Source organism: Pagrus major, chromosome 20 (assembly GCF_040436345.1).
Source record: "Pagrus major chromosome 20, Pma_NU_1.0".
NCBI lineage: Eukaryota > Metazoa > Chordata > Actinopteri > Spariformes > Sparidae > Pagrus > Pagrus major.
In genome coordinates this window covers 22,414,886-22,442,574 of record NC_133234.1, presented here as the reverse complement: position 1 = coordinate 22,442,574, position 27,689 = coordinate 22,414,886, and the positions used below count along the sequence as shown (strand labels likewise).

The following is a 27,689-nucleotide window of genomic DNA, read 5'->3' as shown; positions in this document are numbered from 1 at the left end:
ATATGCAGACCACTACTGCTGTAGAGGAGAGTCTGTTAAACTTTAAAAACTTCTAGAGTCAGTAGAGGGTAAACTCTGCCCTCTCTGACGATGTGGGTGGCTAAGGAAACATGGAAGAAATGTGTCACCGCCACCTCAACAGATGCCTCTCTACTGATGGTATACCTTGATGAAGAGGAGGTATAATTCTGTACATTTTCTATCTGATTAAATCTGATTCGTCCAATTAAATTAAATTAATGCAGACTTATACATAAACCTTATGTGTTCATTCAATTATTACATATAAAGTGTTTTTTAAAGTATTATACATTAAATGAATGGATTTCAAATTGTTCATTCTGCCTCCTGTAATAAAACACACATCTAGCTGTCACATTGACTCAACATGATGGGAAAACTTTGCATTGAATTTGACACTTCAAATTGAAATTAGATGGAAAATGTTATTAAAACTCTAAACGTCACTATTTTAGGCACATTATTTTTGGAGTGTATGTTTGATTAATAGCCGTGTGAATGAGGGTGAGAAAATATCTTTCAGAGCAGACTGTGTACAGTATGCGTGCACCTGTTACCGTACATGAGTGTACTGTAGAGGAGGCAGGAGGAGCTGAGATATAAAAGATGATACTGTTAGAGTGTATTCTGGCTCAAGGACTCAGCAGAGCTGAATCACTCACATGCCCACACAGAGCACATCACCTAGGTACACGCTGAAAGATGCCGCCCTTGGAAGAAGAAGTGAACGGTTTCGCTCTTAAATGCTCATCTATTGTACAACAGCTGTGGATGGAAGAGCGCTGCGTTAGTCAGATGAAAACACATTGTTTTGTCTCTTGGGTTTCACGTCTTCCCCTCTTTTTTTTCTTCCCAGTGCTCGACTGTCCAGCCTTGACTCTTCAGAGCTCCCGCAGCCTGGACGCCCTGTCCGACCTGAAGCTGCAGCGGCTGGAGGCGGAGCTGGAGGGGGCGCGGCACGAGGCCCAGGGGGCATGTCAGCGGGAGGAGGAGCTGAAGGGGGAGTGTGAGAGACTGAAGGAGGAGATGAGGATGCTGCAGAACAGCCAGAGGGACAGGGTCAGTGTTGGCTGGTGTCAGTCCGCTCGGCGTGCCACAAGGGTGGGCGACTTAACTTTAAACACTGTCAGAGTAACACTTGACCTCAGCATTTCTTGTGATGCATTCATTGAACTGCTCTGATTGTGAGATGTATGAAAGAAATGTATTTATCCCTGAACAGAACACTGATATTGGACGATTTTGGTCGTAACACCTCAATCCTCAGGAATTCTAAAGATCAGCAGCCAAATGTAAAATTTTCAGTTTCAAATGCTTTCTAACTGTAGGAAAGCGTTAGTCTATTGGTAATAAGGCCCTTTTAAGATGCTTATTAACATTAATACACTATATAAGTGTTAATAACAGCATAATAAATATGTTGATGTCAGATAATAAAGACTTTTAAGCACTAATAACAGGTAAAAGACAGCTGGAAAACTATAATAAAAGTCTTATGACTGTCTTAAAATTATTTATAACAGCCTTACCAACACATTTATTGAGTGTCATGAACTTAACCTATTACTGTTAAACCTTTACCAAGGTTTTTATCGCTTTATTAACAGTAATACATACTTTATTATGCATTTATTAACAGTTAACTATTGTTTTTGCAGCAAAACGGATATAAAGCAAGAACAATGCCTTACTAAGATCAATATGTTCTTTATTTTACACTTATTACAAGTTTTTTATGAGTCCTTATAAGTAGTGAAGCACAATAAATATTGGCCTGATATTGGGAAATGTATATTATCTGTTAATTATATAAATAATATGATATAGAAATATAAAAAATAAATGTGTTTATGATGCTATTATTCATTCTTATATAGTCTTATTAATGTAATAAGTATCTGTTAAGGGCCTTGTTACTCACTGACTAAAACTTATTACAAAGCTTTACCGGAAAGCCAAGTCAATGATGATGGTCGATGATGAATTAATATAGTTGCCTCTCAATACTTGCCCACCTCCAGATATCAGAGCTTAAATCAGGGGGAGAAAATGATTAATTTCAGACTGTTTTCCTGCGTTTTAGTGAATTTATGGAGTAATTTTGTTGCCAAAATCTGGTGTCAAGAGGGGGAACATGAAAAATGGGACTCTCTGGAGAATCTGGAGGGTTGGCAAGGAGCTATAAACAATGTATGAAAAGTAAATGAAGGAGAAAACATATTGTTCAAAGCCAGTGGTTCCTGCAGCACAACTTTGTCCAGAAAAAAGCTTTTGTACAGATGAAACTAATTAACTAATTATTGAGCTATGGAGGAGGTGATAGGTGGATTTTATATTTTTAGATTTACCCTACAGACACGAACATTTGAGGATTTCTCTGAATTCTTCAGCTGCTGCTGCAATCTGTGCTGCTGAGTGATCTCTACAGTGATTACTCTGTGAGATAATTTGACTTTTTACTAACCAGCAGTGCATATTTACCCCACAGACATGAGAGTGGTTCAACCTTTTCATCTCACTCTCAGTCTCTTTAACAACTCAACATGTCCTGCTGATTTGATGCTCTTTAATGCCACATCCCAGCGTCTTATCAGCCACTAAAACAAGAACAAAGTCTCAACTATCTAATCACGATAATTCCTCTTTTTGTTGGAGTGATACTGCTTGTTGTACAGGTATACACACATGTACTGTATATAGACACAGATACAGCGCTTGAATAATAATAATCAATCTCCAGGACCTGTTTTCACCCACAGTCCCTTTTTCTCCTGACGATGTTCCCTTCAAACATGTTGTCTTGATTCGCTGCCGCTGTCAAGATTTTGTCCAATATTCCACCGGCACCTGCATGCTAATCTAATTTCATGCTCTACTTCGACAGGAAATGACTTCTCCGTGCAAGCAGTGCGATGTGGAGTGGATAAAGAAGGTGGGAGACGAGCAGTAAGTGACCACGGCCGATCTCTTGGGTGGAGGGAAGGGGAAGGAGGGGATGAAATAAAACAAGGATGGATGGAAGGAAAGCAGGGGTAAAGGCAATAGGAGAAAGTATCATCTGTATCTTTGTTCTGCTGCTCTGATGAGCTCAGGCTGACCTCCAGGGGCCTCATTAGAAAACTAGACGAGCTCTCCAGCGCTGGCTAACTGGGTTCAAACGCAGCATTGATGAAGGAGTCTTATTGTTTGTGCACAAGAGCTGCTCTTACTATATGCTCTACTGTATGTGCATTCAACTGTAACACCATTGATTCTCCCTCTGAAGGAGGTTTGTGATGAGTCTGAGCAGTAGGGGGCAGTGTAAGCACAGCGTAGGACACCTTCCTGTCCACTTCCTCATGTCTGTGTGTATGTTGGACGTCTCTATAAAGGTTTCAATCTATCTGTACGCTCTCTCTCTTGTGCCTTCGTACCTGAAACTACTCAAAACTACTTAAAAAGAGCAGTTTTGCGTGTAAAGCTGCTGCGTTTCCACCCTTTTGTCTATGTTTAACTTGTGCTGAGAGGAAAAGAAACTACTTCTTCATGTCAAATTGCCCCCCAGGCTGTTGACAAGGTGTTACAGGCTTTAAAAAAAAAAAAAAAAAAGCAGTACATAACCACACAGCAGGTTGGGCAGCTGACACCCACACAGAGAAACCCCAGACGTGTTTCGATGGGGAACAAACTGAAAGTAAACGGCGCGGCAGTGAAGTGAGTTTTGACTGAGCGTGTGGTGGAAGCCTACTGCTTTTTCCAGACCTTGGTCACCTTTTGGTTTTACTCAACAATATCACTTAACACCCACTGAAAACCTACGATGCCTGTTCTTCGTTTCCTGCTGCCTTTTTCTTGTAATTGGGCTCATTTAGTGTAAACTGCACAGATTGATGTGGAAGGTTTTTTACATGTGCTGTGGAGCATGTTATCACACCACCTTTGGCCCTAATAATCAGCAGCACTTTGTGATGTCTGTTGTGGAAAATTGGTGTTATTTAAAAATTCAAGCTGGTGCGGTTTGATTGTGGTACTTTTAAAGCTTCTCTGGCACACTGAAATTGCTCATACCAGCACCTGAATTGCATAAAAACTGATTTTTATCTTACATGAGTCACAAAATATTCTTGTTTTAGGAATGTTGTACCTCTTTGACCGTTATTCATTTATTTATATTCATTTGTCAGGGCTACAATAATGTAATACAGATATGGTGCATGAAGGATTTCTAGCGAAGACTTATTTGCTTAAAAAAGGTCAAAACATATCATAGTTATCTCGAGTTTATTAGTCAAATTGAGAAGGATATATTATATTATATAAAAATAATTGAGCACTCGTCTCCTCTCCTCTCTTCTCTTTTCTATCTGTTATGTAAGTTATGGAAGCACTTTGTGGCCGATTCTACAACCGGTTACGCATCTTTCGTGACTACATTTGTGGAATTTCGTTTGCCTCATTCGTAACTAATGAGAATGCAAGAGAGCTTCCCTTCACCGACCACAAGCCGCACTGGCAGTACACCCCCCGTCCTCCACACTTCAGCACACACAGCAACTGACTAATGCCTCTTCAGCTTTCAGAAAGTGAGAGCTGTTTCCAATAAATCACGACAGGGTGATTTGAAGTTAGAGTGGAATTCACACTCTCTTGGTAGAAATTCAACAAAATAACCAGTGAAGTAATGAGGTGTTTAGAAACTTGACTTTTAAAAACATAAATGTAGCTTTTGAAAGTTTAGATTTAGTTGATTAAAAACACTTTATACTGAGGTCCGTCTAAAAGCCCCCACAAGATTAATAAATTCTTTACTATGCACTTTTTTTGAAGAATATATTCATCTGCTTTTTCCTTTGGTACAACAGCATGAGGCAGGAATCAAACCCAGGCCACTGCAGTAAGGACTCAGCTTTATACATTTCTCATAAGTGCTTATAAATGTCAGATAATATAATAATAAACATGTTTATGATGCGCTTCTTAATGCTTATATAGTCTTTTTAATCCTGCTGAGCATCTTAGAAGGACTTAAGAAGACGCTCATTCCACCCAGTCACCAAGACAAAATGTTAGCTGTTCATGTTTCTGCAAAACACAGATGTATTCAAATGTTTATGTTTCATAGGCAACAAATCATATCGACATTTCTATTGTTCTTTTCTTATCATGATCACAGTACATGTCTATCACCTGACTTTCATGTGAGCAGGTGAAGCGGTGGTGGAATTAGAGGGGATAAGGCTGCCAAGCCAGTGACCGTGGTTCATGCCTGTGTGAGACACCGCTGGATATTTTTCAGAAGACCTCGGGACAATTTCCAGGCGTGTTTTTGGCAACAAAAACCAGATATTTTTGATAGGAAGTCATCTGCAGACATTTTTGTGGCAACTAATCCAGGTGTTTTTATCGAGACCTCGGGGCATCTCCAGCTATGTTTATGGTGACCAAAACAGGTATCTTAGGCCGAAACAAGATGTTTTCCTAACCCTAACTTAGTGGTTTTATGCCTAAACTGAACCAGAGCATGAGCGCAATATTGTGTCAAGAGAAAAATTAAAATATTAAACATGTGAAGTTTTAACTTATCTGGGGTTTTGCAGAAACAAATCGCCAACATGTATTATTACGAGTGGGTTATTACAAGAACTGGTAACACTTTATAAAAAACACAAGTAATAAATGGTTAAATTATAGTTTGTTAAACTTTAGTTATCAGTTATTTCACTGATAACAAACAATAAAATGCTTTATAAACCATTTATAGTATTATCAACACCAGTGAGCGCCGACAGTGAGCAGGTGAAAGAGCTGAACACAGTGAATTTGTGGTGCAGCGTGGCTCAGTGTGAGAACTGTTTGACACCTCTGTGTGTGTTCGGCTGAAAGTGCTTCATGTGCGTAGTATGAGCAGAGTGTGAAAAGCCCCGACCGTTTGACACTTGTCCCTCCATGAGGCTGGAGACACGCAGCGTAGACCAAAAATGAGTTTGTTCACTTCTTTAAAGAGCCATGAATGTCTTACTTTTTCCCAGAAAGTGCAACTGCAGTGACAGGTTCATAAGAATATTCATTATCGCCACATCGCGCTGACCACCGCGTGTTTAAGTGTTAGCTCCCCCCCTCCTGAGGCCATGTAGTTAATGTGAGCGACTGAAACTGAGCATTTAATAGCCAACAAAGAGGAGCTCAGATCTCTCAGGCAGCTTCAGTGATGGCTCTTTCTCTGTAACGTCTGATCAGATCAGAGGTCAGATTTCAGCCCACACTCTCTTCACTTCATCTCCCACACACACACACACACACTCATACAGTATATACTGTTGTACCTGATCGATTCAGTGGCACGAATCTTTCATCAATGCTGCATCGGCATTATCACACCCCTCCCACACACCCCACTGTACATTGTACAGTATGTGCTTGCAGTTACACACATACAAGCAGAGCAAAAGGAAACAAAGTGAAGCAAATGTGCAAAGTATTTTTAGACGCACAGAGACAAAAACAAACAAGGGAGCTGGTTTCACAGAAGAAAAACAGGTGATGATTGAGAAGCACTCGAGTGCAGGTGTTCACACATCTGCTTTTACTACAAGGTACTATGAGTGAGAGAGGTGTTGCAGCCAAACCCGAGTCCCTGTCACAGATTATCGAAATGCACCAGCAAACTTCAAAAGTGAGATAGCATATGTGTGAAAAGGAAGAGGTGCGTGAATCTAAGCAGTCAAGAAATTTAGAAAGAAAGAAAGGAAGAAAGAAGAGCCAGAGCTGAGAGTCACCTGAGAGTAGTGAGGAGACGAATTACATTAAATGGGCGCCCTGGCGATATCAACAATACGCCGCATGCTCCACCCACCATGCCAGTAAGTAACCTTATGATTGTTATTTTCCTACCGTTGCACCAACTGTGTCTAAATGTTTGCAGGAAGTTTATACCGCCATAAAGATTACGTGCATTTTTACCACTGATGACCCTGAATCATTCAGTGTGACTACCAGATCCTCCAACTCGTACCACAGAGATGGATGTTGTTTTTGGCAAGGTGGGGGATGAAAGGGGGCTTGATACCCCACTCTGAGTGAGTCATAGCACAGGGGTGGAAAACTAGGTGGGCTAGTTTCAAAACCAAGCCAACCAGTGGAAGTTTTGACTTATTTTAGTTATTTTTTAGAAATGATGGACTTCTTTGAAATGGGGTCCCTGACATCTGCAGCAGACAATTATTTTAATTGTCAACTGATCCTTTGATTCAGTTTATTAAAATGTCAGATATTAAGCTTACGGTCCAGAAATCAGAAAATAATCATATTTAAGATTGATACCTTGATTGATCGTTGCAGCTGTGTCTGTGTCTTTATTTAACATTATTCTGGAGTGATAAATGTAGCAGTGTGATTTAAAATTGTGTCAGGAAGCAACACAGCGTGTTTTGACATTTTGTAAAATGTAAACAGGTGCAGGATTAGATTGTAGCTCAGAGGTAAAAAAAAAAAATAGATAGATAAAAATCTGCTGTAATTAGGACAACGAAATATGCAGCGTTCGTCTAATACATACCCGAGCGGCAGGTTTTTACACACACAAGTGGGAAGGCTCAGTAGTGCGTGGGTGTGCTGGGGCACATATTTTTAATCAGACAGTGTGTTTTATTTGCTGTGTAGGCAGGATATATAAGTGATTTAATTTTTTTTTTTCCGGTGACGGCAATGGAAGCTCACATCTATTCCTATTTATGCAGAGTTCCCCAGGATATGCATACGTCTTGTTTGCCATTTATTTATCTGCCGCGATCTCTTTAGAGGGAATGAGCTGAGTCACATTCTGATCAACACAAAGTGCTTTATCAGATCTGAGTCGGGCAGGAATGTGGTACTCGTGTGCAAGAAATGCTCTGTTTTCGTGTAATGTTTCCAGTCATCAGCAGTGCCAAGTACAGGTTATCTGAACTAACCTTCACACACCTGAAACAATTTTGAGTTTCAATGTCAAAGACGTCTATGGACTGTATTTCAGAGAAGTCTGCTAAAGTTAGCACGTTCACCAGCTCTCCCTGCCCCGTCCTGCCTTGCAAAACCACTTTGTACCAACAAGAGGAAATTCACAAGCTCTCTTTCAGTTCCAGTCTGGTGTTGAGCCCAGTTGACCGTGGTGATTTCCCGATCACAGTCCAGGCCTACTCCTGTCAGCTAATGGGCTGCTAGAGTAGCTGCACGGTGAACTCCGCTAACTAGCTAAGAGTATAGTGAGCAACAGTTAGGTGTTAGTCTGGGGACAGGCTGCCCCCTGTATTTTTGGATCTACCTTTGAGAGCATGTTGCCCCTTTTAAAAGGCAAGGCAGGTTCATTTGTATGTCACAAATTTCACACACAAAGGCGATTTAAAGTGCTTTACTGTAGCCAGACAATGTTGCAGCATTCTCCTAAACAACTGAAGTAGATGGGGACTTATTTTAAAACATCCAGCTTGATCCAAATCTCACTTTTTTAAGCCAAAATCTTCACTGCAGCCGCTGAGCCAATAGTGTTACAGCGCACCCCGCCTGAAGTGGGCGCACAAGCTTGAACCACTAATCCTTTCAACTTTTAGCTCAGCAGCTACAGTGAAGATTTCCACTTCAGAATTGGTGTAAATAGTGTATTTTTGAATCAATTTGTAATATTAATATTTTTTTTTTTCTGTTGTTTTTTTTAAAACAAGTCCCCATCTGCTTCAGTTGTTTAGGAGAATGATGCAACGATGTTTTGCTGTGAGGCTCCAGAAATGTTTTGTGGACCGTGAAACTTCACCTGACTTTCTATGCATGAGGGGCGATGAGATAATAACGGAATTTTTATTTTTGGGTGAACTGTTCCTTTAAAAACATAAAAAGAAAAAAAAAGAACAAGTACAGATTGAAAGATTCAAAATGAGTTAAACTCCAAAAACATGTTTACACTGCGTTTTCACAGTTCAAGTGAAAGGTTATGCAGAACACAGTTGGATTTAAAGGTGGTGAGAGTTGGTGCAAGTTTAAGTTTGCTCATTCATTTTTTGCATTTATGAAGCTAATCAAAACTGGCTGGTCTTGATGCATGAAATTACTCACACTGGCAGGATACAGTGATTATCTCGACAGATTTCAAGTTAGGTGTCATGGTTTCACGTCTCGTCCATCTTGTTGTGAACAGTCTAATCTACCACCGACGGTGCTGGTATGAGTAAATTTCAGGTCAAGGCTGAGGAGTTTATAAAAAATTGGTTAGACATTTGAGATAAGCTGCCTGTTATCAGATTGAACTAAATCCTAAAGCAACCTACGCAATCTCAATCTCTCTTTTAACCACATCACTCTTTATCCATCTGTGCCTTTTGTAGAGGCTTGGCGATGCAAACATCCTGTAAGAGATTACTCCTTATACCTTTAATGCCAGCCTCTCAGTGAGCTACGTTGTGGGATTCAGATCAGTTTTCGAGCTAACGAGTCGAGACAAAGTCAGCTCGTTGCCATGGGTAAAAACACAGAAGCATGTAGCGTCCTTGTTTACGGTTCTGGAAATAGAGTTGCTCCGTCAGTGCGGCCCCTGAGAGAGTCATGACACATCTTGCGTGAAATGGAGTGATTTTATGCACTTCAATTACGCGCTGTGACTTACACTCTAAAAATATAAACCCTGTAAGCCTCTCAATTAGCCGGCCTGATTTGCGAGGCAGCGTCAGCGCTGCAGAGCTCGTTCGGTTTGAGGGAGAGATGAAGATCCGTGTGGATTTGTGATGCACTTCATACATCTCACAATATTAAAGAAAGCCTTTGATTAACTTGATCATTAAAAAGCGATTACAGTGTTTGTAAAGTAAGTTGTAAGACATTAACATTCTATCACCGCTGTAGTATTCTCTGATGATAATGATTATGATAATCTCATAATTTTCTCCCCTTCCTCCCTCCTTCAGGGTGAATTTGGCTCTGGCCTACACAGAGTTAACGGAGGAGCTGGGACGCCTGCAAGCGCTGAGCTCCAAGCAGACGGAGATCCTGAGGAAAGCCTCGCAGGAGCAGGCCAGTCCAGGTTAGCATCTACAGAACACATGTGGAGTAAAAACTGTGGAAACTGAACTAAAACGTAATAAAAACAGAATGCAATCATTTGCAAATTAAATGTGTTACTGACTACAGTTCCTGAGCACATGTAGTGCTGTGTTCCACAAAGTGTTGTAAAAAGTACACAACAGTCATATCGTGTTAAATTATTACTTTGGTAAAAGTGAAAGTTACACTTGTACTTGAGTAAAAGTCTTAAAGTATCTGATTATCAAAAGTAATTTTCTGGCAATAAATGTACTTAAGTATCAAAAGTAGAAGTAAAAGTAAATTATATATATATTTAACATATATTTATAAACTGCATGCAACATATCAACCAATTATCAGATCAGATATTCAGCATTTTTATGATTATCAGTGTTTATTTTATACGATTGCCAACAGAGTAAATAACAATGTTCTACTTTAGCTCTGATGCTGCATGTAATCTAAAAGGTAATTGAAGTTATCAAATACGAAAAATTGAAATACTCATAACCAAAGGTAAAAATTCTGGGTCACAGTCCCTCGATGCTCGAGAACTTCCTCAAGCGTCGCATTTAGTCCCTTTACATGAGTGAAAGTTGTACAACATGATAAAAACACTTGATTACAAGACAGCCCCACCTTCAAAATGCTTTCTAAATGAAAGTGAGCGAGATCACCGAACAGTAGTTAGTGTAATCTAACTATTACTAAATATGCTTATCATGTTTTCTGTGTCAAACTTTGAATTTTTTTAAATAACTAATGTCTGTATCTGTAGCTCTCAAATTAATGTAGTTAAGTAAAAATTGTACCTCAAATTTGTATTGTAGTACTGTATTTTAGTATATGTCTTCAGTGTCTTCTGTAACTCAGTATATTCTCTCAAGTACTGTACTCAGTACAATTTTGAGTGACTTCTACTGGACTTACAGCACATGTTTTAATTAATTATTTTATAGACAATCAGATTTTAAATAACACTAATATTCAATTAATCAGAAAAATGCAGAATATTGGAACCAATAATCAACTCCTAGCATACAGTATATACATACAATACATGTAAATATATTTATAACATAATGTGATTACTTCTGATACTTAAGTACATTTATTTATAACATAATGTGATTACGTCTGATACTTAAGTACATTTAATATCAGATACTTTAAGACTCAAGTACTATTTTTATGGGTGAGCATCACTTTTACCAAAGTAATAATTTATTAGGATATCTTTACTTTTACTTTAATGACTTTTGGATACTTTTTACAACACTGCAACTGAGATACTTACTTAAAATGTCAGTTGAACACCAAATGTATACATAAAGAAACTTTTTTGTAGATGCTGGTACAAAAAAAAACAAACAAAACCAATAACATACATTACTGTAGGTCTTTGCATTTTTGCGGTTGCCTTTCTAAAGGCATAAAAAAAAGGACCCCTGGTTGTGATTTGTTGCTTCTGTTTTCTCACTGAAAAGTGGAGTAGATTACAACAGACAAGTGCTAAAGAGTAGCAACACCTTTCTCTTCCTGCACACACGTACTCACACACAGTTAATGTCTCATGGCTGTGTATCTACTACTGTCTACCACAAACCAAAAGACACCACATGCATTGCCTTAACTGAACTGTAGGTATTACAAACTGGAAAATAATGTTTATGATAAACGGTGCATTATTACGCAGCAAACGGTAGGAAAAATGCCGACGCCGCCAAACGTTGCTGTTCCCCTGAGGTCATGTTGTGTCACATTAATCTAGAAAATGTGAGTTGAATGGCTCTTTTGTTTAATTAGTTACAGGATCGTTAAAGTGATATGATTGCCTCGTGGCTATCTTTAACAACAAAACAAAGACTTTTTGTGAATCGTTGAAATAAACAGCGAAGTGGGAATTTGTGCAGAGCCATAAAAACTCTCCTGGGTGTTGCACTGTAAGAGTAAGCGTGAATTGTATAGTCCCATTCGACAGTTTCCTCCTCATTCGGAGGCTCAGAATGTGCACCAGAGCACAAACACCCCCTCCCTTTTAACACCTCAACCAACCGGCCATAAATGATGTTTCCTCTTTGAAATGGGAAGTGTAGCTGAAGTGGTGACTACACAGGGGCGACTGACTCATCGAAGAGTCTTGTGATTACACGAAATAGTACAACTGTACCTGTGCAGATCAAAATCTTTTTATGAGAAGACTGAGGAACATGATGTGCTTTTCTATTAACTGAATATTCTGGTACAGCGTCGGTGTACAAAAGTTTTATTTTGTAAAGAAACTGCATGAAATGTCTGTTTTAGTATCAAAGTGTTGTTTATACACGACTAAACCAAAAGTGTGTGCACTATGGGAAGGATGATATAATATTTTTTAGCATGGAGTGGAAATACAAGAAAAGAAAACTTAGCATACTCTACAATATGAAAAGATATGTACCTATAGGATAATAGGATATAACAATTGTGCAAATTTAATGTGAATGATTTAAAATTATGTGAAATTTAAAAACAGAGGGCCTCCCACAAACTGTTGCCCCAAAGCTGGAACACTAAGTACCATTGTGAACTGTGGCATTCAGATTTCCCTTAACTGGAAGTCTCACCCAAAACTGCACAAACATATATGCACACAGGTGTCCGCATAAAGTGTAGTGACAGGTTGCCAAACTTTTTTGAAATGGTTGTGTTGTTTGTTTTGTTTCCTCAGTCCAGCGTCACTCTCCCATCCACCACCAGCGCCACTCTCCAGTATCTCAGCGCCACTCGCCCATCTCACAGCGCCACTCTCCGGTCCCTCCTCCACCGCACCACTCCCCAATCCAGCAGAGACGCTCCCCAGTGCTGCAGCGCCTCTCCCCAGACATGCACCGCCGCTCGCCCTTGCTGGACGTCAACGACGGACCGGCCTCTTACTCCTGCCGGCCTCCCAGCCAGCACCTGAGGGCCAGCTTCCAGGGCCGCCGCAGTTACTCCGAGGTCGCCGACCCCTCAGCTTACCAGTGCCCGCCCCGCTTCTCCCTGGACCCTGTCTCCACCCTGCCCAAGCCCCGGCCCTACATAGAGGGCTACACCAAACAGCAGGCCCATAATGTGGGCTCCCCTCATGGTGGACTGCAGCACAGAGGCTCCCCGTCTCCCCATCAGGGTGGTGCAGGAGGAGATAGTGAGAGCTCCATGCGCCACTCAAGAGAGATGCCATTCCCACTGTCTGAGGTGGCTCACCTCCACTTTGAGCCCCCTCCTCCTTCCACACCGGCTCCCCAGCCCCCACAGTCCTCTGAGGACGAAGAGGAGTGGACCTGCCCACATCCCATCAGCCCGCCGCGGACGCTGGGCGTGCTCTCTTCTGCAGTGCCCAGTGGCGTGATGAGAGGCCCGGCATCCTGCTCAGCCTTCCCCATCCCTCAGAGGTCCAACACCCTCAGCTGCCACCCGCAGCCGGGCTACATGTCGGCAGAGCACGCTCAATCCTGGCCTTCAATCAATGTGAGTAAAAACTTGTGTTTTCTGTGTAAAGGAGTTTGTACACAGAAAACGTTCGAGTGATTTTGAAAACGAAAAGTTTACAGTGTCACAATGTCTGCACTGTAATTGCCGAGCTGGTTCACAGAAAATAACTTATATTTAACCCCGAGACTCTTTCCACTGAGTGCAGCTTTTTCACAACAGTAACAACGCGACTTCCTTTCCTTCTGAAAGTGAGATGAGAAGTTTGATATCAGTCTGATTTGTTTGCAGAGTCGGGGGCCAAGATGTTATTAGCCTAGCTTAGCATAAAGGAGGAAACAGCTAGCCTGGCTCTGTCCCTAATGCTGACTAAATAACACTGTATCCCCCCCCCTTTAGCTGTGCAGTACATGAACAGGAATGTGAAAACAACTATTGTGGTTTTAGAGTGAGTTATTAAGTGCTGGGACTATTTTCTGCCTGTACAGACACCAAAATAAAAGCCTGTACTCACTGACCAAATCTGGCTCTCCACACTGAAGCCAGAGTTGGTCAAGAAATAACTCGATAACTAGAGGTGTTGCTACAGATGTATTTTTAGACTTGTGACAGAGCCAAGCTCACTGTTCCCTTGAGCTTTCATTCTATGAGCTAAGTTAGACTGTCCCTGCAAAAAGCTTTAGCATCAGTTGTTTTAGAAAATGCATTGTATTGCTAACTGTGGTCCACTGGTAGTCCACACAGTTTGTTTCTTTAAACCACACTGATAAAGATTCCTCATCAGCTTGATAAAGTTATTTCTTTTAACCCAGACCAGCATATTTCCCCTGTTCTTAGGAAGTTGTTTTTGCGTCTAAACCTAACCACATCGCAACTTTAAGCTTAGAAAATGCCTTTATGTTTGTAGCCATGATTTCAACAGTATCGCAGAGCGCTGACAAATGATTTTGTCTTGCTTAAATGTGTCACTCCAGGGGGAAATTTCACAGGAAATACTTTATACCTTTGTGCTTAAAGCAACATTATGCAAGAGTTAGTATTTTTTCCGGTGTGGCTAGAGTTTCTAACGTTACTGTCGTCAATATGAACAGGTGTCCACAATCTTTTGTCATGATTACATTACTTTCTTGGTGGGTTGCTTCCATACCAACCGAGAAATCTATATAATTTTTCAAAGTAATGGTGCGTTTTATTTGGTTGCTTGTTGATATAACTTCTGGGAGAGAGTGAGGAAGGAATTTGGTGAACAAGACTAAATATTATGTGAATAAAACTTGAAAACTGTTTGTGCCTGAGTCACACAGATAGATTTTCATCATCATAGAAATTACACACTGTGCTTTAAAGGTGAAATAGTTACATAATGTTACTTTAACACACTGACAAGAACCTGATACCAATCTTCTCATCCCACTCTTGCAAAGGAGGCGATTAAGGACATTTCCCAACATGAAGATGTTGAGCTATTATTCAAATTAACTTCCTCTCTCTAAACTGAACTGGATGACATGATGAGTCAGTACCTGGCTGACAGTTTCCACTTGGATTTACTACCAGTCGGGGTATTTCATGGCTTAACCCTGTTGTGTAAGTGTGAAGTGAGCTCTCAGCTAGTAGTGATGCAATTCTTTTTTGCCTCCCACAGGATGACTAATACAATCCAGTGGAGTGAGTAAGTTGAGGAACTCATGTGATTTATCCTGAAGTCTAAATATGTGTATGTGTGTGTGTGTGTGTTGCTCTGCAGCTCTGGATGGAGACCGAGGAGAGCGACATGCGGAGCTGCCCTCTCTGCCAGCTGATATTCCCCGTCGGTTACCCTGACGATGCCCTCATCAAGCACATTGACTCCCACCTGGAGAACAGCAAGATCTGATCGCCATGGCACCCAGCCACCCGCACACATCTGCGCTCTCCTCTTATAGATTATGTAAGAGATTGGCAGACCCGGCCGAACAGAAAAGTCATGGGTAGAATCACAGGCGAGACCAGTTAGCTACGTGCGATAATCTGTAGGTAGGGATGCAAAATGGGCACAGTTGTGAAAGTCCTTTTCCTTAAAGACAGCTCTGCCTGTATAATCACCGGCTCTGGTTGCTGCTGTTTTGTTATGAGTCTTGTTGTGTGGTTTCAGACAGTTTCAGGTGTCGTGTTTGTTTTTCGCTTCACAGTGTAGTACACTTTGATTCAGCAAAGTAAGCCAAAGACGAGGTACGAGAGGCAGGTTGGAGGGTTCAGGGGCTCTGCATGTCAGAAAGTTAGTTTCAGTGTTCAGCAGTGAACGATCAGGGAGATCTGAGGCGTCTTTTTTTAAAAACAGATCACCACTTAGCTTTAAACACTGTACACCTGCTTGGACATTTTCTATCTCACACACACACAATACAGTATTTTTTGCAGAAGATTCTGTGCAGTAAGTGCCAAGGACAGTGATCTGGTAGAAGCTGGTTTATTGAAACGATCCGACAGAAGTCACGTAGGACAGTGATGAATAGTCGTTGAGGTGAGGATTTAACGACACTGTGAAGGAATTCTGACTTGATATGTCGATCAGGGTTTGATGCCAGTTCACTTTCACTTCTCTAAAAACGAGGAAGTTTGTTTCCACGGCAGTTTAGAAAGTATAAAACATTCCAGTCTCACATTTCATCTACTGACAAAGCCGGGGAACATGAATGTGAAAGTACATTTGGATTCGAGATTATGTTGATGCCCTGCAGGGCGGGGCGCTGATGTGTCTTCTCTACGAGCGGAGAGGGAAATTTTTTGTCAGAATATACCTTTATGCTTGCGGCCTGTTCAAAAAAAAATAAAAAATCTAAATATCTTAGCACTTTAAGTTAGCATAGCCTATACGACGTATCCGTTTTCAGTCCCCATATATATTTTCCATGTATAATTTACTATTTATATTGTCGATCTGTAAGGCAAAAAAATATGAAGATATATTTTTGCAGATGTAAACGCACCACGTGTCCAAACACACGTCGGTGTCTCTCCCATGTGCTTGCACACTGCTGTATATACGAGGAGTCGAAGATCAAATCCCGCCACACGGGATACTTTTCTGTACAAAAGACTTTTCAGTTGTCACCTGGGATTCTCACTGGTCTTCCTAAAGATCTGACCTTCAAAAACAGTTTGATGTCACGACTGCCCAGACCACCCAACAAAAAACCACCACCACCACAACAACAACAACAACAAAAAAAAAGGACACACACAAAGCTGGCTGCATGAGATCAAGACTTCTGACCTGCTTTGGTGGCCGGCTTTTTGGTGTACTGTATTTCTATCTCGGAGAATCAGCAAAGTTATTTCTGCAGGGTTTCAGCACTGACGATACTTCTTCTTTTGATACATGGGTTTTAGTTTTTAATCACAAGTGGAACCTCAACTCGAGATCTGCTTGTGGGACTTGAACTTTTTTTCTTTTTGTTTTTGAGGAAAAAAAAAACAAAAAACACAAAGTTACACTGATGTCAGCTTATCTGAGGCTTTCAGTTACATGTGCAGTTTCTAATGCGGGGAAGTCCCCGCTCACCCACCCCATACATTAAAACTAGTTTTGAAGTTACGGAGGAGATGAAATGTGGTAGATAAAGAGCGGATAGGATGGAGACTGTGGTGGCAGGATGATGGAGGACACAGGTTTCAGGTCCTTGCATCAGATCACGTCTACCCACCTGAAGTACTCTTGAGCAAACACTGAATCTCTACCAGCTCTGGAGGCTTTGTTCCAGGCTTTTTCTATGAAGGTTTAAAGAAAAGAGAATTTTTCAAAGGGGGTCAAGGAAAATCCCATTAAAGGATAACTCTGGTTTAATAACACTTGGACCTCATTTTAGAAGGTTTGGACGCTGGTTCTATTGGTTATAAAACACTGTACTCACCTAGTTAATTGCTAAAAATCTGGGAACATAGCACCATCGCTAACATGCTAGCAAGCTGGGCTAGCACTAGTAAGCAACATAGCTTTTGTTTACTTTCTCCTGGCATTTTTTTTCGCCATTGTCACCATTTTGTTCAGTAAAACGTTATTGAAGCGGGTAAATAAAGCTGTACGAGCCGTTAGCAAGCTTGTTAGCTCATCAGATTAGCAACAGTTTAATTATAAGATCATTGTGTCATTGACTCCTTTTTCTTAACTACTCTTTTCAAGATTAAATGTGTCTAAAAATATCATCAGCAAAGTTAAATGATTGAAAAAAATACTTTAATTTACACAAAACTGATGGTACCCTACCTTAGATTTATTGTGCAATCATATGAGCAAGTTTACTTAATCATACTCTAAATTACAGTGCAGCACCTAACAGTGAACTAGTCAGCTAACTACATATTTTTGAAACCTATGGGCCGGCTTTCTGTGTTATCCGAAGTAATGGATTGTAACTTACTGAGCAAGAGACTCACCCTCCACCTCAGAAACCAACAGAGCAAGTGCAGAGGGTGAGACTAACACACTAACATGTACCAAAGTTGCCAATGGGCAAAACTGGAGCTGCGACCTATCATCCAGCTCTGTTATACTGTACATTCATGAGCCCTGCCTGGTTCGTGGCCTAAAAAAGATTTGAAGACCTCTGCTACTGTTTAGTTTAACTCATTTTAGAGGCTGTAAGAAAAGTGAAACCAGGGTTAATAGTGTAAAGACCACCTCCACTAACATCAGAAGAAATTATCGCACTTTTCTGAAATATAAAAACAAGCAGAGGCGTGACTTTATACAGCAGCTTTGAGGAATGAGGCTTGTTACTAAATTTATTTAAGTTAATCAGTTGATCATGCGTTAGGATTTGTTTGACTCAGCTCAGTGGGTGATTGACCAACTGATCCCATCACACTTTTGTGTTACATAAATAGATCCGAAAAAGCATGTTGCGATGTCGGATAAGGGGCTTCGTCAGCCATGTTTCACCCAACAGAGCCGACATATTAGTTAGGGTATGATTAGATAGGTGTTATGTCGTTTGTTTGCACAGTGAGATCATGATAAGAGAGTTTATTTAAAGAAGGGCCCTGCTTCTTCTTGTGGCTGAAATCAAAAAAAAAAAGTACCTAACACCTCCACATTCTAGTTCCTGGGGAAACCCTGAAAACTGTTCAGAATTTCACAAGAAAAGGAGAGAAGTTCAAATTAATCACAACTCTATAAAGCAGATTAAATATTTTTCCAATTTCCTGCCCCCTCTTGGTGATTACAGTGTTCTTGTAACCGATAGAAACCCAGTTGAAATAAACTGGAATGATCCTTTAAAGGAAATACATCCTGAGGTGTACAATAAAGGCAGCACGGAGAAACTTGACCATTAAATCGAAGAGGGCTTTAATGACTCCCAATTATTCTATACTGTATGTATGTTCCTATATCACTCTGTGTAAAAAAAAATATTTAAAGTTGTGTACAGACAGGTATTTTGCAAGTGTGTAAGGCTAATGCAACATGTACTCTATTACTCAACAACTTCAAATTGGAGTGTCTGTAAATCAGTATATATAATCCTAGCCACCACCACCACCACCACCACACTAAATATGAATTATACGCGAGTTATATACAAGTACTACCCGACACCTTTCCTCTTTTACTCACTAAGTAGTGGTATGTCCTCTAGTCAATGACAGTAATATCCAACTCCGAGTAACAAATCTGTCAGTTTGAAGCTGTGGGATGTGTGACAGCGAGCACTTTCAAGCTTTGTCACATCAAAGTACACAAGTACACTAAGAAAAATCAAAAATGAATGTTTGCCTGAAGGTTTCAGTTGTTATAAAGTAAATATAAAGTCTGTGATGCATATTTTTCTAGTCACACTGCGATGAAAGAAAGAAGCACAACGATCATAATGTGCAGGGTTGTCCGTTCTTCACTGATGATGATGTAATGTTGCATCAGAAAAATTGAAAACCACACGAGGTTAAACTGCATTTGGAGGCTTTTATTTGAGCGGAGGTACTTTTTGTTCTTGGAGATGTGTTTCACAAACAATACATGCTGGGGTTTTTTTTTTTAGGTTTTCTTTTGTTTTTTTACAGATAACCTTCTACAACAACATCAAATTATTTCCTGTATTTTGAAAAACAGAGGGCATGGTTCATGTCAGTGTGGGGGCGGACGCTGCATTGTGGTTAATGATGCTGGATTGTTGTTAGCAACCACAACCTGTTGGCCAGCAGCAGCGAACAGGCCTCGAATGAGCTCAAGTCTGCAAAACATCTGCACGTACAGAAGCTGTGCTGAGGTCCATCACACAAACACTATAATCGCTAGTCAAGATCTTTCGTTTTTGTCATCCCCAAAATCTAAAACTCATCCTGTTTTTCTTCTTTTTTGTGTCCTTGGTTTACTCAGGAGATTAACAGGGAGACAAATCCGGGCGATGGAAAGATCAGATTTGTCAGCGTTAAATTAAAGCATATCTTTAATCATCAAATTTCACTCAAATTTTCCCTCAGATTTACTCAGGAGACAAACGGCTAGAGAACAATTTTCAACAGTCCGATTTTTCATTATTGTAAAGCTCAACTCTCCGATGAGTAACTGTGTGAGTCAGGTTGTTCTCCTGGGTAACATTAAGCGCACATGGAGACCTCAGCACTAATGAACTCTCTCCACAACACTAATGAGAAGTAATGGCTACTCTGCGGCGTGTGTGTGGTGGAACAACACCGCTGGCATTCAACGACTTTACGATGTGTGATGAGCAAAAAGAGAGCAACAACAGAGGTATATAAAGAGTCACTTTTTCTTTCTCTCTCTCTGTCTGTAAATATTCCTATAAATAAACTGGAACTTGCACTGAAATAATGTGTGAGCCGGCTTCTTCTTTATGCACAAATGATGATGTGAGTTGCTCTTGGCTTCACTTCACCCCCTCTTCTGACGCACATGAAGCTTGAAGACGTTTGAGGAGTTACACGGTTTGTGTCAGGAGAATTTCAAAAAAACAAATGTGGGTGAATTTGGCAAGTTTTCTTCAATTTCCATGCTTTTGAAACCATTTTTGAAGCATACATATTGCTTAGAATTACCCTAAAAACAGAAAATAAGTGTTGTTTGTGGCCTGAAATATTTGACAGAGAACATTTATCTGCTGCATCCATAAAGATGCAATGTGTCATTGGTATTGTGTCAAATTCGTACTCAAATCAAATAGGGAAAACATTACCACAATAAAGCGGGATTTATGGTTCTGCGTCGATTGTGCGCCTAGGCGTCGGCGAACATGATCGCCGTGATTTTTCATTTATAGTAGTGCGGCGGTGTCTATGCATCGCGTGGTAATTCACCGCCACAACGCTAGGGGGCGCTGAGTAACGAAACCGCATGAATTCGTACCTGAAGTGCTTACTTTCCGGTTACGCCAGAAGCGGGGAGTGAACACGCCTGGTCTCTGGTAAACAGTACATTGAACAATGGCGACTGAGCGAGAGAGGATACTTTTGGAGCTGGAGCTGATCGATATTGAAGAACAAATGCTTCTAGTGCAAATGTTAAATACCAAACGAAGGAGAAGACGTGTGAGGAGGTGGTCTGTACGTCCTTTGAACGCTGCGACCCGGAAATGATGTAACGCGGACCAATCACAGCCCTCGAGGTCCGCGTCGCATGTCCCTGCTGTCTGCGCCGTTTCGACGCGTAGTTAGGATTTTTGGGAGGCGCGCGTCAAGTGACGCAGATGTTCGGCGTAGGGGTCTGCGTCGACGGCGTAGCTACGGCGTAGGTACGCCGTCGACCTGACGCAGAACCATAAATCCCGCTTAACAGCCAACTGCTGCTACCATTAGCTAGTTAGCTCAGTTAGCCGTGCAGCTAGCGGTCTGGACTGGGAGCTCGGTGCAGCGGGTTAGTGTTGATGTTTACACTGCTCGCACAGGAGCTTTGGATCGAGACGGGTTGGGGCTAGCTGGTTAGCACGTTAACGACAGTAGGTATCTCTGCAACACAATACAGACATCATAATGTCAAAACTGTAATTTCTTCACAATCTTTTAAGGATGGAAGGTTGCAGTGTTGCATCATTCTCCTAAGCAACTGAAGTAGATGGGGACTTGCTTTAAAATGTAAAAACTACCATAAAGAAAACATAAATTTATCTCCGTATAGCTTTTCCGGTGTAATCCAAGTCTCGAGAAGTCCTGAGATCCCAAATTGATTTAAAAAGACGTTATTTACTCCTTCGACTTGCAGTCAAGCTCGAAAACTCACTTTCCATCGGCATGGGGTTGAGCAGAGAATGACTGAATTTCTGGGTGAACAAGTTTCTTCTCTTTGCAGAAATAATGTCGACACCAAAAGTTAAGTACAGTAAGTTTGACATTTTTAACCATTTATTTCACAACTTCAACTAACAAGGTCCATCATATCTTTAAAGTGTTATATTGCACATGTTAACATCATTTAAAAATCATATAAAGAGCTTCAGATCCCTACAGTAAACTCCGTTTTTTGTATGTAACATCAGCTGGAGTGAAACTCAAGCCTGAAATGTGTTCATAATTCTCAGTTAAAGAGTGACATGTTGATGTGATGTTATTAACAAACATCATTCACCTCCTGACGGATGATATTTCTGCAAAACTATTTAGCAGCAGAGAGGTGGGCTTTTTAAATTAGGTTTGACATCAACATTCAATATACTCAATGCCCTGCGCGCACACTCACACACACGCACAGAGGCTGTGATGGACGCGTGTGTGTGTTGTTGTGGCTACAGAGTCCTGAGAAGCAGTAATCATGTTGTTAGTTTCAGTCAGGCGGGCTCAAAGCAGCTGCTGCTGAGAGAGAGAGAGAGAGAGAGAGAGAGAGAGAGAGAGAGCAGAGCTTGCTGTGAAAACATCCATCGATACCACTCAGGTGTTGTCAGTATCTTGTCATTGGTGCAAGAAACAGACCGGAGGAGGCCTCAACAGCTGTTTGAGTGGTTGCTCATAGCTAATATTAATGTTTCATAGATGAATAAGATTGTGACCTCACAGTAAAGTGAAGTGGTTGATGTGCAAACTTTGGTTTCTCTTTACAGGTTCTTAGTTCATTCACCCTCTGCTGCCCACATACGGAAATCTACGTGTCTCTTTTGTGTTTTTGCCTCATAAAGTTGTCATTTTTTACAGTATTAACAAGTGTTACACATCAGCAGAACCTCAGCTGATTGTGTATGTCACCCAGAGGTGGCACACGTACACACGTTCTTTACTCAAGGACAGACACATGTTTAAAAAAAGACTGGTAAAAGTAGAAGTACTGATTTAACTTTTGTACTCAAGTAAAAGTAATAAAGTACAGGCTGTGAAAAGTACTCAAAGTATCAAAGTGAAAAGTATCTGTCTGAAGGACATTTCTACCATTTGCCATTTCTGTGTAAAGCGAAGTGAAGCTCACATCATTCTAATATAATTCAACAACTATCAAACTTAAAGGTAGAATCAGTAGGATTTGTCCCAGCTGTTCCTAAATGCACCACAAAGATAGTTGATTGTTGAGTCTCATTCCCAGGTCGTCAAATAGCCACATTTTGGGTTGGTAAAGCGTCCCGAGCAGCAACAAATCAAGAAAATAAGAAAATCCAGGCTCTCTGCAGATACGAGACACTAACACGTCTTTTCTCCCCATTCCAGTCTCCCCCACTGTCTGTTTACGTCTTCTTACGTCTTTTACGTCTTCTCACGTCTTCTCACGTCTTCTCGCGTCTTCTCACGTCTTCTCACGTCTTCTCGCGTCTTCTCACGTCTTCTTACGTCTTTTACGTCGCTTCCTCTCACTACGTCTGCCGTGCGTGATTTGCACTGAGAGGTTGAAATCAGTCTTGTGATGTTCAGAAGGCGGCGTGCAATGATGCAAAATAAAAATAATCCAGAATTCCCCTCAAATGCTAGCAAACTAAAGAAACGAGCCGGTTTTGAAACTGTAAGGAGAAAGTACAGATATTTGTGTTCACATCATACATTAGAACTTCAATAATTAGAGATATCATCTCATGAACTTTCCCTCTAGGAGAAAAGCCCCACGATTATTAGCAATGACTAAGTGTAATTAATGACTGAAACTTGATTGCTTTGATAAATGAAACCTTATCAGTTCCTTCTTTTAAATGTGTGTTTGTGAGGTAAAAATCCCCCCAAATGCTAAACATTAAAGCAGGATTAAACATTTTCTGTTTCACATCGCACGTTTTTTGATTGACTGTTTTCGTTTTGATGAATCTGCACATGAAGCACATCTGGCAACATTTATTTAAAAAAACAAAACAGGTTGACAGACAACCAATTTACTGAAAGTGCTTCTGTCATAAATCTGAAGAAAACTGAAACATTTTCACAATATTGAGCTTTGCTGCACACAGAAAGTATCAAAGAAGACCAAAAAAAAAATCCCCCAACCCATTTCGTGTAAAGTCAAGGTCGTTATGTTTACCTCAAATCATCCTCCATCCATCAAGTTTGTTTCCTACATGTTTAGCTCTACGCCGCTAACCTCAATACGTAGCCTACCTCAGGAAAAAGAAAAATGCACCCACCCATCCGGGCCACAAAACCACAAACACTGGTCGGCTGAGAAGCTGCAGTAAAAGCCTGCAGTGAGAGCTGACAGAGAGCAAAAACCACACGAAGTCAGTCGATAAGTGGTGAAAAGCGGCACTTTCTGCTCACTGATCAAAAACAACAACCCCTCTGTACTTAAACACACAAACAGAATGCATGCATCACAAACACACAATTCTTAGAAGTCACGTTTTTTTTTTCACGTTTCCAATAATCCTCACATCACTTCTTGCCTTTAGCTTTTGCCATTGAAGATTACCGTTTGATAAATTGTGATTAATTGTTTCTTGATTTAATGTTTTTGAAATTATTTATATTCAAGATTTCATATAAATTATTGTGTTATCAATATACATTTTCATACAAAAGTAAGAATGCTCAAACATGCTCACTTCACGAGCTAATAACGCAATATAGAATAGAATGTTATCAGCATAGAAACAAATATATAAGCCTCTCATACATACAGTGATGGAATGCAACTAAGTACATTTACTCAAGTGCTGTATTTGTGTTTTTCTACTTAAATAGTGTACCTTTCAATGCTGCTACATTTAACAGCTTGACATAAAAAGGAGTTTATAAAATCTGATGCTTCGTTATAAACAGATGGAATGTGACTTAATACTTTTACTCAAGCACTGGTTTTGAGGTACTTTTCCTTTCCTGCAGCTTTCTACGAGAAATATTGTACTTTATCTGACAGCTTTACATACAAAACATAAAAGGAGCTCATAAGATCTGATGTTTTGTTTTGAACTGATGTTGTGTATCTAAGAATAGTAACTAAGTATTTTCTTTTCATGCCACTTTCTACAAGATATATTGCCACTTCAAGTCAACCAAAAACAAATATTGGTGAAGGAAATATTGCACTTTTTTACTCCACTACATTTATCTGACAGCTTTAGTTAAAAGTTACTTTACAGATTTTTTTTATACACAAAACATATAAGAAGCTATAAAATTTCATATTTTGTTATAAACTGATGGAAGCACTGTTACTCAAGTACTGTACTTACAGTAAGTACAATTTTGAGGTACTTGTACTTTACTTGAGTATATCCATTTTCTGCTACTTTATACCTTCACTCTACTACATACATAAATACTGTCACTACATTTATTCAGTAAGTTTTGTGACTAGTTACTTTGTAGATTGCATGCTGCATCAGAGCCAAATAGCACATTTTTAAGTCGATTTTATTGGATAAAAAATCACTGATTCTGATAATCACAAAAACGCTGAATATTGGACCCGATGATCAGTCAACCCATGATATACAAGAGTTTTACTTTCGATGCTTGAGTCCATTTATTGCCAGAAAGTTACTGTTGATACTTAAGTACATTTACTGTAACATTAGTACTCTTTGTGTCGATGGCTTTCACTTTTACCAGAGTAATATTTTAATACAATAACTGTATTTTTACTTGAGCGTATTAACTTTCATACAGTGTTTATTTTGTGTGTTTGGCTTTATATGTGTGTTTTTATTTATTTACATGAATGACTCAGCTGATGAGGTTCATACTGAGTCAAAGGTGTTACACTGCGTTTAATATTTTTTTGTATGTGGGACAAAAAACACATGCGGTTTAACATTGGAGGCTTGTTGCTATGTTGTGGTCCATCAATGTTAACACACTTGACCCAGTTCTTACGTTCTTTTAAACTTTTGATGTGTACGGTGGCAGTTTTAATGTTTTAAATGTGACAGCGCTGCATAAATGTGGTGGTGGCACAGAGTTTGTGTTCTGCAAGGCATTTTAAACACAGCTGCAGAGGAACTGTTCAGCAGTGAGGGGTGGCACATTGTGGTTTTGACATTAGTAACACATGCACTTAATGATAGAAATGCAACCAAACTGAGAAAACCTGTATAACCTGCATTAATGTCAATCTAACAGAAAGTAAGAGCATCATGGTTGGCTGTGAATTCATCTCAAAGTTCAGGAGCTTATAGGAACTGGAAGTATATCAATTTAAGAAATGTGGGGTTGATGATTCACGATGGGTCACAAAACAAAACATGAGTCACGTAAGAGTTAAACATGTTGACAGCCATTGAGGAAGTTCCCCCCCTGCTTCTTTTCTTGCATATATACTCTCGAAACCTGACTAGAAACCTTGTTTATAACACTTCAGTCTGATAGTAAATACAGTAGCTACACACTAAGTCTAATGTAAATCTTCTACATGTTTTTAAAGGGATAATTCATATAGTTGTTGGGAAAACTGTATATGTATTGATTTTGAAATAGATGTAAATATTCAACTTTTTTGTTTGGACAGAGAGTAAATGTTGGTTTCTTTGTGGTTTTGCAGCTTTTTTTTATTCTTAAATCTCTGTTGTTGGACACAAAGCAGCAGCGGGTCATCAGAACAAAAGCAGTGTAAAATAAAACACTTTTAAATTCCCTTCATTTGCAGGCAGAGAAAATAATGCTCCATCCCTGATGTAGTTTCCACGTGGGAAGTCCACAGCAGCCCACTAGATGGCCACATAAACCACATTCACCACAGAACATCTCTTCATACCACCACAAGGACTCTTCTGTTCATCTTGTCTTTATTGTGAGACAGACAGACAGAGCTCATTCATATTTATATTCATATCTTTGAAGTCCTTTAGGGTGCTTAAAGGCAGGAGTATAAGTAATATAAGTGACCAAAAGCAGTCACTCTCTAAAAGAGACTTTACTTTTTACAAAGAGTGTCCTCACTTTTCAAAATTGGAGGAGCTTTTTAGAAGTCAGGAAACTTCTAAAAAGCTCCTCACATAGAAATAATGCTCGGTCCACTTTGACAGTCAAGTTCTTCTTCACGTCCTCTTCGAGACGTTTTCAGAGACTCGGTTTTACCCATCTGTTCACAAAAAGCAGGTATTTTGACAACTGAAAATGTAGCTTTTAGAAAACTCCAAACTAAATAAATCTAAAAACAGTGATTCAGTGTGTATAAGAGGAAAACAAAAGTTTTTTGTTGGAGGCTGTGTGGCGATGTGATTGTGTCACCTTACTCTACAAACATACAACCCTGTTTCCAAAAAGTGGGGACGCTGTGTGAAACATAATAAAAACAATACAAACAATTGAAAATTAAAAAGCATAAAGACCAGAATTAATTAAGTCTGGAGGCCGAGCCAAAAAGGGGAGCGTGTAACTGGTTGGCAACCAGTGGTTTAAACACCTCAGTGTGGATGGAGATGGAAGAGCGAGGATGACTTGAAAACACTTGTGTGGACACACATCGTCTTCAGATTTCACCAGGTTAGTCTGTGAGGTCTAGGAGCTCACAATGTGTCACATGCATGTGCATGACAATACTCACTGAAGCGAGCAGCGTGACTACTACCATAGTATTGATTGTTGCGTGACATTTTCCTTTCAGTGGCTGAGCTCCATACAGTGATACAGCTGATCAGGCACAGATTCGCCACCTGCTGCTCTAGTAGGAATCTGTGCCGCTGTCCCACATGCCTCGCTGACAACATGTTCATTATGTCGGCTGGCAGAGGGCCCAGGCCAGAGATCGAAAACCCTCAGAGCTGCAGCTGAGTGGGCAAACACGCAAGTCAAAAAATACATACAGTATGATGACACACAAACACACATAATCATGCAAAGGTGAGGACAAAACCAGG

The 27,689-nt window shown here is 40.2% G+C and overlaps 1 protein-coding gene across 1 annotated transcript in view; it reads left to right on the top strand.

Annotated features, from left to right (window-relative positions):
* Positions 1–17,566, top strand: part of LOC141015107 (TANK-binding kinase 1-binding protein 1-like) — a 69,147-nt gene extending 51,581 nt beyond the window's left edge. The window contains exons 6-10 of the mRNA XM_073489027.1: positions 878–1,080; positions 2,906–2,967; positions 9,930–10,045; positions 12,758–13,536; positions 15,245–17,566. Coding sequence (XP_073345128.1) covers positions 878–1,080; positions 2,906–2,967; positions 9,930–10,045; positions 12,758–13,536; positions 15,245–15,373 — 1,289 coding nt within the window. The 3' untranslated portion in view covers positions 15,374–17,566. The remainder of the gene's footprint in view (positions 1–877; positions 1,081–2,905; positions 2,968–9,929; positions 10,046–12,757; positions 13,537–15,244) is intronic.
* Positions 17,567–27,689: the final 10,123 nt, after the last annotated feature.